Source organism: Planococcus citri, chromosome 2 (genome assembly GCF_950023065.1).
Source record: "Planococcus citri chromosome 2, ihPlaCitr1.1, whole genome shotgun sequence".
Lineage (NCBI taxonomy): Eukaryota > Metazoa > Arthropoda > Insecta > Hemiptera > Pseudococcidae > Planococcus > Planococcus citri.
In genome coordinates, this window is record NC_088678.1 from 39,639,364 (window position 1) to 39,653,002 (window position 13,639).

The 13,639-nt window shown below is 33.6% G+C and overlaps 2 protein-coding genes across 2 annotated transcripts in view; both read right to left on the reverse strand.

Moving 5' to 3' along the window:
* LOC135835739 (beta-1,3-galactosyltransferase 5-like) overlaps positions 1-9,277 on the reverse strand; it is a 57,989-nt gene extending 48,712 nt beyond the window's left edge. Inside the window, exons 1-2 of the mRNA XM_065350145.1 lie at positions 8,952-9,277; positions 6,443-6,572 (exon numbers count right to left, since the gene is read on the reverse strand). Of these exons, the coding sequence (XP_065206217.1) occupies positions 6,443-6,569 (127 nt within the window). The 5' untranslated portion in view covers positions 6,570-6,572; positions 8,952-9,277. The remainder of the gene's footprint in view (positions 1-6,442; positions 6,573-8,951) is intronic.
* A 2,212-nt stretch (positions 9,278-11,489) lies between these two features.
* LOC135834079 (ankyrin-1-like) lies at positions 11,490-13,586 on the reverse strand. Its single transcript, XM_065347915.1, has 2 exons — positions 13,402-13,586; positions 11,490-12,093 (listed from the first exon to the last, which is right to left on the reverse strand). Exons 1-2 carry the CDS (start codon positions 13,584-13,586, stop codon positions 11,490-11,492), a joined length of 789 nt encoding a protein of 262 aa, XP_065203987.1.
* Between the last annotated feature and the right edge of the window lie 53 nt (positions 13,587-13,639).

The window sequence follows — 13,639 nt, forward strand, 5'->3', positions numbered from 1 at the left end:
CATCTCCAGAGCTTGGTAACGCTTCGCTTATCCGTTATAAATAAAGCGTAATTTATGTGATAAATAACAATTACTTAGCGATACATTGACGATGAAGATGAACCGTGACGTCGATCTACAGAGCTGTGTATCGATCGTGCCTTCCGAATTAACCATGTATATGTTGTGTACCAAGTCCGAAATTGTACAATTCGGGGTTGGTACAGCCAATTTTGTACCATCTCCGAAGTGTCCGGACCAAGCGTGAATATTACTTTTTCATCGGACTTGGTTTGTACCATGCCCGGAGGGTCCGGACAAAGTGTTCGACTTGGTACAATTGTGTTGTGCAAAGTCCGAAACATAGTTTTATAATGAATGAATTCGAATTTCACACCCCTTTATACCACAAATATTGAACCAAATGAAAGGAAATTTAAAGATGACTCTAAAATACACCACCAGCAAAATTTTCAGGTGCTGAAATTCATTTGTTGATTTTTGGGGAATTTTTAAAGATTCAAATATTGCTATTCTCACTTCTCAAGAAAAAAAATAAAAAGATCAAATTGAGGTATGTAGATACTTACTTACTTACTTATACTTACTAACTAAAATGCTGAAATTTGGTTTTTACTCTCTATTTTCAACTTCTCGAGTCGTTTGGTGGTGGTTTTCAACAGGGTCATATTTACGCACAGGCAACTTAGGCAGCAAATTTTGAAGCGTTTTCATATCGATTTTTGCGATTTTTTTTATATTTGTAAATTGTACATAAGTATTTGGAGTATAATTAAAATTTAGCATAAACCCGGATTAGCCATCGATCTTTATGACCTTTTTGATCGATTTTTTCAAAACCATTTTGTATCACTTTAAATCCAATTTTTTTTTAATTTTTTAAAAAATTACTGGAGAAATCAGCTTTAACTCAGAAAAATGGTACAAACCAAATTTCAGCCTTTCACGACAATTTGGTAAAATTTTGACATTGAAAAATCCATAAAAAAATGAATTTGGAATCTAAGTTTTAGTGCACGAGAATTTCACAACTCGAGAAGTTGAAAATAGAGAGTAAAAACCAAATTTCAGCATTTTAGTACGTCAATTTGATCTTTTTATTTTGTTTCTTGAGAAGTGATCATACGAGTAGTAATATTTGAATCTTTAAAAATTCCCCAAAAATCAACAAATAAATTTCAGCACCTGAAAATTTTGCTGGTGGTGTATTTTAGAGTCATCTTTAAAATTCCTTTTATTTAGTTCAATATTTAAAGGGGTGTAAAATTCGAATTCATTCATTATAAAACTATATTTCGGACTTTGCACAACACAATTGTACCAAGTCGAACACTTTGTCCGGACCCTCCGGGCATGGTACGAACCAAGTCCGATGAAAAAGTATTATTCACGCTTGGTCAGGACACTTCGGAGATGGTACAAAATTGGCTGTACCAACCCCGAATTGTACAATTTCGGACTTGGTACACAACATATATACAATATATAGTCACCGTTTACCAAGGTTATCCATTACCATATCTCAATCATTCGATAACGGAAGACTCTTCGGCAGACTTGACACTTCAGACCGCCGCCGTCACCAATCACCACTGCTGAGAGCTGAGAAGATTGTACATTGTCACCTGCCTCACTCATCGACATCTTTGTGCTGTCCCTATAAGACGCGCCGCGCCGATTATGTCTCGGCGTATCGATGTTTTTATAATAATTTTGCCATCACGATGACTCAGCATTTCATAGCGATTGTCACGTCGCGTCTTTAAGTCACCAAAACCGTTTTAATTGTGTCAATAGGCTGCGCACGCGAATAAATCCAAGGGGCACTTGGCATTTCGCTGACGTTTCAGCAGACTTGGCGCACTTGTTTGATCAACGATTACGGTACGGTTTTCCCCTCCGAGCGATGAATTTTTCTAATAATAAAGGTCGTCTCGAAATTTTCAATTAAAAACCCAAACGATGATGTGAGAACGTGATTAATATCAAGAGAAAACGAAATCATAACGATACAATGGCAGATAACTCTTTCATTGTGCAGACTGCTGGTTTATTCCCAACAGTCGAGTCAGCTTAAGTATTTCACGACCTTGATAGTAATTAAAAAGATTTACATACAAATATTTTGATAAATATCTCGGGTATTTGTCGTAAATCTACGAGTCCACGACGATTAAACCTTCAGGGATGCGTGCTGCCTGCCTGTGCCCGAAGGCTGTGCAAGTTGACATTTTGTGTAGTATACTGCTTAAGTATACTTTTAGGTGAAAGTGACCTCCGCAGGAATGGCATGAATTTTTGGTAAATCGCGACCCAGGATACCAACAACACAGCTGAATACATCTTTTATGTAATTTGAATACTTTCTATTTCGAGAACGTTACAACAGAGAGTGAATTTTACTCGGTATGGGGTATTTTTCATTACACCCAAAATGACTGTAATTATCTAAATAAAAGAAGGAAACGGATCTGATTGGAAAATTCAAATATGACCAATCACTTTTTAGTCTTGCAGCATTGGCCTAAATATGTACGATGAGGTAATTTAGCTCATACTGAAAGGGCAACCCATGCATAACTCGGGGCAAAATTGTATAAGATTTGGAAGCTAATTTTTCAATTTTTTTGACAATTTAAAAAAAAAACGAAATAATCTATTGTTACTCAAAAAGAGTAAAAATTGAGGAAAAGGTCTGAAAATTCTCGTCCTCCTCTCCCCTCACCACCAGTCATGGATTGAAACAATTTTCAAGCCAATCAAGAGCTTCCGCCAAAAACTGGCATTTTTCAGCATACATGGAGTCACTCTGGAAAGTTTTCAAATGAACTATAAATTTGGCTGTTGTTAGAGGCTCCAAATCAGTTTGAAGGCAGTTTAAATCGTTGGGGCTACTCCCAAAGGAAGTTGGAGGAGTTTCTAGTTTCCACAGAAGTATTCGATGTTTTTTTCTTTTTGAGGTTTCCAAATCGTGACAAAATATTTTTCCATCAGTCGTTTCTGATTTACGAATTTTCTGTCTTAATCAACTCACACTGTCGAACTTTCGACTCAATTATAACTTTTCTACTTGCCGAACTGTCCAAAGAGAAAAGTCAACTATTGCTGAAACTGCTGAAAGCTTCACAACTGGTTAAAAGTGGTTAAAAATCGATTCAAGGAGAGAGGGCCGACTCAAGCATAAAAAACGATTTTCAAATTCACTCTAAATGTTTCAGAACTATTTCTGAAAGCAGTCTCCGTCTTTTTCAAATGTAATTCAAAAAGAAAAAGAAATCTGTAAATTTGTTTTTTTTTCAATTTCAACACTAAAATATTTCAAAGTTACAAAAAGTCGAAGGATGTTGATCAAATTTATTGGAGAACTTCATTTTGATTTGAAAGTCGTTCAGAAAAAATTTTAGCTGCGGAGGTGCCTCTGGAGGGGAGATATGAGTCCTCAAAAAAGCGGTATTGTGAAAAAATAGTGTTTTTTGGCTCTCTATCCAACCTGTTTTAGGAAAATAGCACAGTTCCAAACGATAATATTTGAGATTCTAAGTCAACTTAGGATATTTCCAGGTATTGAAACCCAACGTTCTATTGAGCGGTTGAAAATTTGCAAATAACTTTTTTGAAAATATTTTCTTCTCAACATTTTGCATTAATTGTCACAAAACAACGAAAGATATTATATTATTTAAAACTGGGAATACATTTTGGAATACAGTAGCGCCAATTTTTTAGTAATTTTTTTTGCCGCAAGTTTAAAAAATTGAGAAAAATGACCAAAAACTTGCCAAATTTTTTCGAGTTTTTGAAATTGAGAATTGTTTGGAAAAATTAGCACCAAGTATACTGTTCTCTAAAATATTTCTCGAGTTTCAGAAATGATATCTTTCAACATTTTGGCATTATTATCGCATGATATTCTGGAAGAAAATTCTTTAAAACACGAATTTACCCAAAAATTAATGATTTTCAAATAAGTATTCAACCGCTCAGTAGAACTCTAAAAATGATCTTGGATTTTAATCGCAATGGCTTACGCAGAATCTCGAATACTAGGTATGTTTTGGAATTAGAAACCCTCCCTTTTTTAATACCGCCTTTTTGAAAACCAATATTTCTTCTTCAGAGCCACTTATACACTTACGACCTACAGGGCTACATTTTTTTCTGAGTGACCTTTAGCTCAAAATGAGGGTCTCTACTGAATTTTGTCAAAATTCTCCTACTTTTTTTTTCGCGATCCACCGTATTCAGCAATTAAATGACAACCTTGTTATACTGATATACACATAGGTATTAGGTACCTAATCTTTCGAAATCTGAATCGCAGTATTCAACTTTTGGACGTCATGAGTTGATTTTATATTTTATTTGTATGCTTATCTTGAATATCCTGTCATTTTTTTTCCATAATTTTGATATACCTATTAACTCATTACGTATACACCTAATCTCTTGAAATTTGAATCACAGTATTCAACTTTGGACGTCACAAATTGATTTTATATATTTTATTTGTATGCTTATCTTGAATATTCCGTCACTTGTTTCCATAATTATTTTGATATAGTTCACCACGTATACACTTTATTGTACATTACATTAGGTGCATAGTGAGAGTGATTCAAAAAAAAATCTATCAAAAACATCGGAAAAGAAGTCACCTACAGGAAGTTTACCTATCTTGGTTTTTTCCAAAACTTTAAACATTTTCCCATTATTTTTATGATTTGTTCGCTATCTATTTTCGCAATTTTAAATAATTTACCCGTTCCGCGTAATTTCGACAATTTTTATACTCAACAGAGCAGATTTCTAATTAAATTTTTTTTTAATTTGGATAAAAGTGATTTCTATTTGTAAACATGAGTTGATAAGAGTGCTGAAAATTTACCATAGCAAAGATAAATTCTGCATAAATTCAACTATACTCTGAACTCCTTTATTTCTGTTCTCACCTTTCAAATATGTAGATACGAATTTCTTATCAAGAAAATTTCTCCCTTCATTTTTGGTAACTGAGTGATTGTATTTAGGATTAGGTGCTAAAATCGGGATATTATATCAAATATTATTCTAAAAGAAATTATTAATTTTCTGTTTACAATAAACCGACGACGTTTGAAAACCTCATCCTTGGCTGCATTATTATATAATCGTGTAATCGGTTAACCTCGAAACTGGTTGAATTGAACCGAAACATGAAAAAATTACAGTCAAAGTGGTAAACCAGCTCACTCCTACAATTTAGTGACCTACCATTCAATTGAAATTGAGTCACTCTATCGATAAAATCATCATGAACACATCATAAAATTTCGAGGAGAAAACATTTCAACTTTGTTAGACTCAAAATTATGAACCTTTATTGAAACGAAAATCAGTTAGGGAAGGAAAATAAAGGAAGGGGAATGGGAGGGAATAAAGGCCCCAAAGAATTATCGACCCATTTTCGGTTTCACAATCCATCGAAATTCGGAACAAAAAATAAAAAACTGCAATTTTAAAAAATCAACGATAATTTTGTTCAATTTTTGAATTGGATTTTTTTTTAAAATTCTGAATAAAATAATAATTTTAATATTGTTTAGCAAAAACGTGAACATTTAGACAATTTGTGAAAAATTTTGCACTGAAATTTCAAGATTTAAATGAGATGTTGGCATTTCATTTCAATTCAATTATTCTAACTCGAGTTTTTAAATCAAATTTCAAAAATTAATTTCAATGATACAGGAATATCTTCTATGAGGAAAATTTTTATGACTGAACTTTCTTTATTTTATGAAAGTGGTAGGTACAGATTTTTATGCATGGGCTGAATTTTCAAGAGAAAATTTTCAGGAATAGGTATTCCACCAAAATGTTTTTCCAGTTTTCCAAAATTTCAAATCAACTGGGAGTTGGACTTTTGTAATCATCAACCTGAAAATCCAAAATTATATATGCATTGAACCTATTTTTCAATAGAAACCTCAAATGAGTTTTTTTCTACAAATTTTGCATCAAGTTCATCAAGTTAGCATTGGAAATTTTCATGAATTTTTTTTTATAATTTTTTGAAAAAAAGTCTTCAGAATAAAGGGTGAGTAATTTCTTCAAGCTCTTTTTTTGCCAAAATCTTTTAAAAATTGTGGTTCTAATATCCAAAATTTTTGGAGATGATGAAAAAAATATTACCAAATAAATGTCAGCATGATTCATAATTCTTGATACTTCTTTTTTGACTTCTGTTTGAGAGAAAATCTGATTTGTTCAGTATTTTGAACAATTTCTGAGTTTTTATTTTTTGTTTGGGCCCTGCTGACCTCTCAACTTTTCATCAAATAAATTGAAATTAATTTTTTCGATCGTCAATTACCTAGTTGGCTAATGCACTAAATATTTTCTTCCTAATTTCAAGTAGTTTGCTAATTAAGATTAAAAATATTGAATAATCACGTTCACTCACCATGAACAATATGAGGTTCGATGCGATAAATTTGTATCGGACTAGAAAACAGTGATGTGTATAATATGAGGGTTAAACCGATCAATCCCAGCACCAGGGACTGCAGAACTCGCATACGGAAACTCATCACCTGATAAAACAAAAAAAAAACACGATTCGTAATTAGTAAAAACGCTTATCTAAAACTATACCTGTGTTTGTTTTACGGTACAATAACCATGTTCTACGTATGTACATGCAGAATGCAGAAATATCAAAAAGGCATTTTACGACTATCTGAGAACATACTATAAAGTCCTACATACATGTAGAAACGTTAATTAATCTCACATCGGATATAGGTACACTTAAAGCTCATTAAAAGCGAACGAATGGAAGTACATGATAATTCATCACGATTTCAAAACAAATTTTCATATCACGATTGAATTATGTGTATAAATCTCCTTTACACGATTCGAAACGCCAAATCTGAGTAATTTTACATTATTTTTTCGCTTCGAATGGACGAATGTCACGTGGTCGTTATTAAAAATTCTCAAGATTTCGTAGAATTTGCAAATCCGAGTACAGGTAAAGTTGTTGTGGTGATCGTGAGTATTGAGGAATCCAAGGATGATCGAAAGACCCGGTTTGTAAGATATTCGTATCTGGATTCACGCAAGCTTTGCCACGAGAACTTGTTCTCATCTCATACCTATTCTAATATCTGATTTATCGCCTGGAACACACTTCATTTAACATGCTATAAAACCAAGCGGACGCGGACATAAAGGTGAAAATTACTCGGGTACTTTACCTATAGCGAAAGAGTACTGTTTTTAAAACCATGTCAGTTTTATGATCGAGTTATAAATGCTTCGATGATACGACGACGAGGGCCGAGAAAAGATGTATTATTATTGTTCTCTAAACAAAAACTATGGGAACAGAACAAAATCGATCATTCGAAACATAATTTATCGGTTGATTTACCCAAGTCGTAAATTTAACGAATGTAAGCACGTGTTTTTGCTCTCGTACATCATCAGGGTGCACCGGAAATGAAAAAGGGCGAGTTCGCTGGAATCACTCTGGAATCGAGCGATAACGGATCCTTAATTTTGATTAAGGCTCTATATAAAGTGGGTGAGCGCATCGGCCATTTTGTTCCCTGAGTGATAACGGACTAGTAAGTATGCATACAATTTCTCACGTAAAAAATGCAATTTTCTCGATAGTTCGCGAGTCCGGGTGAACTTACCTGTAGTCTCAAATTAAAGACAATAACATTTCCTATCGATCGATGTTAAATTTTGATCATTTCATGAAAAAATAACGACTTTATGAATACTTCAATTTTACTGATTTCTGCGTACTACGTACGTCATCTTTAAACTAAAAATACTCGAAATTTTCAGTGGACGCATAGGTATTTTAATACAGCAAAATGTTCGTTATTTTATCCTCTTTAAAATGAGCTATTACCGAAAGCTCTACATGCAACCGTTCAAAAGTTTTCGAAGTTGAAAGTTGGGAAAACAAGCTGCGGATGGTAAGTACTGAACTTTGAACTAATATTACTCGAAATTTTCAGTGGACACGTAGGTATTTTAATACATCAAAATGTTCGTAATTGTATCCTTTTTAAAATGGTTGTTTACCGAAAGCTCTACCTTCAACCGTTCAAAAGTTTTTGAAGTTCAAAGTTGCGGAAAGTGGTCAAATTGTGTTATCACTGTTATCAGTCACTTAGTTTTGATCAGTATTTTACTTTCCGCAACTTTGATCTTCAAGATCTTTTGAACGATGAGAGGTAGAACTTTCGTTATAAGCTCATTTTAAAAACGATAAAATTACGAACATTTTGCTGTATTAAAATATCCATGTGTCCGTTGAAAATTTTGAGTAAAATTTGTTCAAAGTCAAATACTTACTGCCCGCAGCTGATTTTCGCAACTTTCAACTTCGAAAACTTTTGAACGGTTGCATGTAGAGCTTTCGGTAATAGCTCATTTTAAAGAGGATAAAATAACGAACATTTTACTGTAATAAAATACCTATGTGTCCACTGAAAATTTCGAGTATTTTTACTTTAAAGATGACGTACGTAGTATGCAAAAATCAGTAAAATAGAAATATTCATAAAATCCTTATTTTTACGCGAAATGATCAAAATTTAACATCAATCGATAGGGAATTTTATTGTCTTTAATTTAAGACTGCATAACAGTTCACCCAAACTCGCGAACAATTTAAAAAATTGCATTTTTTACATAAGAAATTGTATGCATAATTACTGGTTCGTTATCACTTCAGGGAACAAAATGGTGGATGCGCTCACCTGGTTTATATAGAGCCCTATTTTGATAAGAATTTTCCCCTAATTATGGTCGAGTAATATTTCACCCTTAGGTATAGACTTTCTTTTCACTTGAAAACTATTATAAAATTACTTATCTTACATCGAGTTTTCCTCAATATGAATCTAACGAACCTTATATTAGAGAATTTTAGCAGATATACTCACAGAAAACTGTGTAATTAAAGCATTCCATAAGTAGTCGAATATTCCGAATGATGCACCGATTTAGTCATCATTCTGGACGCATATCCGGATATCGACACTTCGAACAAATTATCCGGTAAAATTAGGCGAATTTATTAATCACTAATTCGTTGGCAAATTCATACTGTTAATTAATTTCGCGAAAATATTTTAAAAATAGTTAACATCGACACCACACACGAACATATTCAAATGCCCGAAACACAGATCCGATAGAGAAACACAACTTCCCAGAACCAACACACAAGAACTCAACATAACTCGCTATTGGTAAACAGCTGGAGTGAATGTTTGAAAAAAAACGAAGAGGAGGGGATTCCCGTAGACGCAGGTAAACATAAAACACTCGAATGCGCAAGGTCTTCTCCTCTCTTTTGCTATGACGTAATGCTTCGAATACTTTGTAACTGAGAACTGAAACCGAAACATTACGAATTTCGTGAATATGTTTCATCTTTCTTGCTTGGACTTCGGAAATTGGATTGGATTTGGAAGTTGAAGTTGGAGTTGGATTTGGATATGGCCGGATCGTCGGATAATGGGATGATGATTGTGCTGTGGTGACTGACTGATCGATGATCAATTTAAGATCACCTGAGGCGTTGGAGAAATTGGCGTTCAATTTTAGTAAGGGCGTAAGGTACCTATCTAAAAAAAACTCACCATACCATAAGTACAAAGTAGTGTTGGGTCATCAGTCCTCACCCTAGTTTTCTTCCTGGTTCCAGTGTACCTAGTCCTAATGATGGTAGCCCCTCTGGGAATGGTCATTTCAGGCCTCCTTATTTTTTTCATCCCCGTATGTTACTTTCTCTGGTTCTGCCAACGGAGTGCCAACATTTTCCTACTGATACCAAGACCAACATTACATACATTGTTCCTTCTCTTTCCATCCTTTGAATTCCCTCATGATCATGAATGAACTCTTTTTTGAAACAGAAACATTTTCAAATCGAGTTACCCATCGGCCATCGTCGCCATCGATCATGAAAAATAAATCTCAATAAAAAATGAAAAAAGAAAGCATTTCAAAGTTCAAAAATTAAAATTATTCAACATGGTTACCTAGTAAACATTCTCATTTTTCATTTTTTTTTTTTGGGTGAAAGTTGCACAATGATACCGAATGATAGCAACTAAGTTTGCTTTTTTAAAATCATCAAAACAATAATCTTAGAACAAGAAAAAAATCTACAAAAAAAAAAACTGTTTCAAGCACAAAATGTTCAATCATGATTCATGGTTTGATACGAAAAAACCGTGAGAATAAAAACATTGAATTAATAGTTCTAATAAAGTAATCCCAGCTTTTTAGCTCTACAATAACTGACATAAATTATAATTCAAATCCTATAACTCAAAAAATGTTTTCGGAAAATCTTGAAAATTTTCTTAAAATATTTCCTTGAATTTTTAAATGAAATTTGAAAATCACAAGTTAGAAATAAGCTTATGGCCACTGATTTCTGCAATAATCAAGTTTTTGATGTTAATAAATTACACTCTATTTTCAATTTGATTTTTTAGAAATTTGTTTAATTTCAATTGCGACGTTCTGTTGTCATTTTTATGTAAACCCCCTAATTTCGGACACAACTTTTGAACTAATAAAAAGTAGGTAAACCGCTTGAAAAAAAATGAAACCTGGAATATATTTCTTATACATTTTCTGGCAGAATATTGTTCATTTTTTCTTTCGATTTTGTTTTTATCGATCAAAAATCTGGTGTCCAAAATCAAGGGGTTTGACAGTAGTTGTATATAGTTGATTAAGTTTCAAGAATTTTTTATTTTATCCCACCGCAGTACGTAAGCTAAGTAAGCAACTCATTCTGTGTTTAAGTAAGTGTGCTTGCCTAACCTTCAAACCATGGGAAATGATCAAAGGTGGATTTTTGATTTGAAAATTTTTTCTTAATACGTGGGAAGGTTCATATTTTAATCCCTTGCTCCCGCAATTTAGAGGTTTGCCCACCATGCACATTTAAGCCAGAGGTTGGTAGCTCACTGTCACTTTCCAAAAAAGTAATAAGTACATCGTTTTAATTTATTGTAAAAAATGGATTTTAATAATTCTGAAGTTACATATCATAACAAATTGTATTGTCCACTATGACTAACTTATTCTAGCGGCTGATTTTGAGAAAACTATATTGGCTGATGCTCAAATGATCGCTCATTGGCTCAAATTAAAATACAAAAAAAGTGTGTCTTGAAAAAACGAAAAAAAAACACACAATAATTAGATAGATAATACTGGTAGGTATAAGTAATATAGGCCTTTAAATAATTAATATGATTTACAAAATATAAAATAAAATAGGTAAGTAGGTAGGTACCCAATAGAATTTATGACTAGGTATAAGTATAAAAGAAAAATATGGAATGTTTCTATGTAAAAAAAATCATCTAAAGACGGAGATGGCCCAACAGAATAACAAAAACCCAACACAAAAAAATTTAAAATCAATCAAGAAATCAAATTTTGAGATTTTACATTCAAGATGTTGGAGCTGAAACATGAATAAGTTCATCGAGTAACTTCATAATTTTTTTTACAATATTTCTCTCATTGTTCCTTTCAGCAATATCTATTGATTCATAGAATAAACTGTAGTCAACGGGAACATTCTGAGATTGTAAGAATTCAGCCACATTTTTGATTTTTAATAAAATATTCTCGGTCATCGTCGTATCATCAGTTTTATTCTTTATTCCATTAAGAACAGTGAATAAAATGGGAAGTTGTCGCGATATATCCGGATTTGCGTTATATTCACAAAGTAACTTGGACATTTCTTCATTATTACTCGTAACAGAAAAATATAAAGGTGAAAAATCTTTCGTATTTATGACACTTGGATTCGCCCCATGGTTGAGTAATACTTTAACTAAATCATTCCTATTGTCGATCACAGCATTAAAAATAGGAGTTGTGCCATTTTTCCAACCTTTGATATTCGGATGTGCGCCTTTACTCAGTAATAATTCAATAATAGCTTTGTCGCCGAATTTTATAGCAAGATGTAATGCAGAAAGTCCATCTTCATCTCTAATACAGGGTGTTCCAGAATAACCTTTCACTTTTGTTTTATTAGTAGCTCTGAGAGAAAAATGGTTACGGAAATTTTTTTATAACCAAAATGAAGTAGAAATGTGCCGTTTTTAGACCATATATTTGAGTTTTCATTATAAATTAAGTTTTAAAAATTATTCCACCAAGATGTTTTCCATCATTTTTGACACAATCGACCAAACGTTTTTTAAAATTATTGAACACTTTGTTGAGCATTTCTCTTCTAATCAGTCTTGATTCACGAATAATATTATCTAGGAGCTGTTTCAGAGTCCTAGGATCATCTTGATATACTTTTGACTTGAGGTAACCCCATAAAAAAAAATCACATGCTGAAAAATCAGGGGATCGAGGTGGCCATGAAATTTCTGTGTTCAGCGAAATTATTCGATGACCAAAATGCTCACGCAATAAAGAAATCGTGTCCGTTGCGGAATGACAGGTAGCGCCATCCTGTTGGAACCAAGTAACTCTATACTTGTGTCTGCGTTTCAATTCAGGAATGAGAAACTCGTTTAACATTTTGCGATACCTCTCACCGTTCACCGTTTCATCAAACACATACGGTCCCACTATACCGAATTTAGCCACGCCCATCCAAACAGTCAACTTAGCGGAGTGTAGAGGTTTCTCGTGTATTATCATCGGATTCTCTGTCGACCAGTAGCGCATATTTTGTTTATTCACATCACCGTTTAGATAAAAATGAGCTTCATCAGTAAAGAGTAACGAGTTCAATGGAATCTCACCAGTATCAATTCTTGTAAGCATATCCTCGGCAAATGATTTTCTTCTCACAAAATCAGTTTTTTGTAACTTTTGAATGATTAAAATCTTATATGGATGGAAACTGAGGTCTTCAGATAAAATTCGTTGCAGAGAAGTTGGTTTGATTTTTAAATTTAACGCTCGTTTACGTATTGAAGTGGTAGGGGTAGTCTGTACTGAATGCCTTACTCGGTCCGTTGTTTCTGGCGTTCTTACTGATCTTTTCCGACCTGTAGGCTTATTTTTACAAGCATGAGCGGTTTTCTCGAAGTTTTTTACCCATAATTTCACTGTTGGCCTCGATGGCACTTCACTTTTACCGGTAAGTTTAAAATGTTTGCGGAAGGCACGAATTGCACTTATGTAAGAGTCATTATTTTTGAAAAAGGCAAAAGGCCTTTACAATAAAAGCGCGCTGCACAGCCGTCCACTTCTCCATGGTAAAAAATTAATACTGAAACATAATTCGGCATGTGTTGGCTACCTGGAACCGCTTTTACCATTCCCCTAACACCATTTGAACGCAGATCAGTGCTCACCAAAATGTGAAAGGTTATTCTGGAACACCCTGTATTAGGACTGGTGCCTTCTTTCAGTAATGCTTTCACTTTGGATTCATTTCTGTTTTTAATCGCTTCGATCAAACGATTATTCTTTGTCATGTGATGTTTGTGCTCTGAGTTGAAATTGTCTACATCTTCTTTGGCCCTTTTGGCATAACTATTAAAATCGCCCAAATCGGGGTCTTGCATCAAGCCGACAATTGACGGTTCTCTCAGTGCGTCTTCGTTCGTTCCAGGTACCT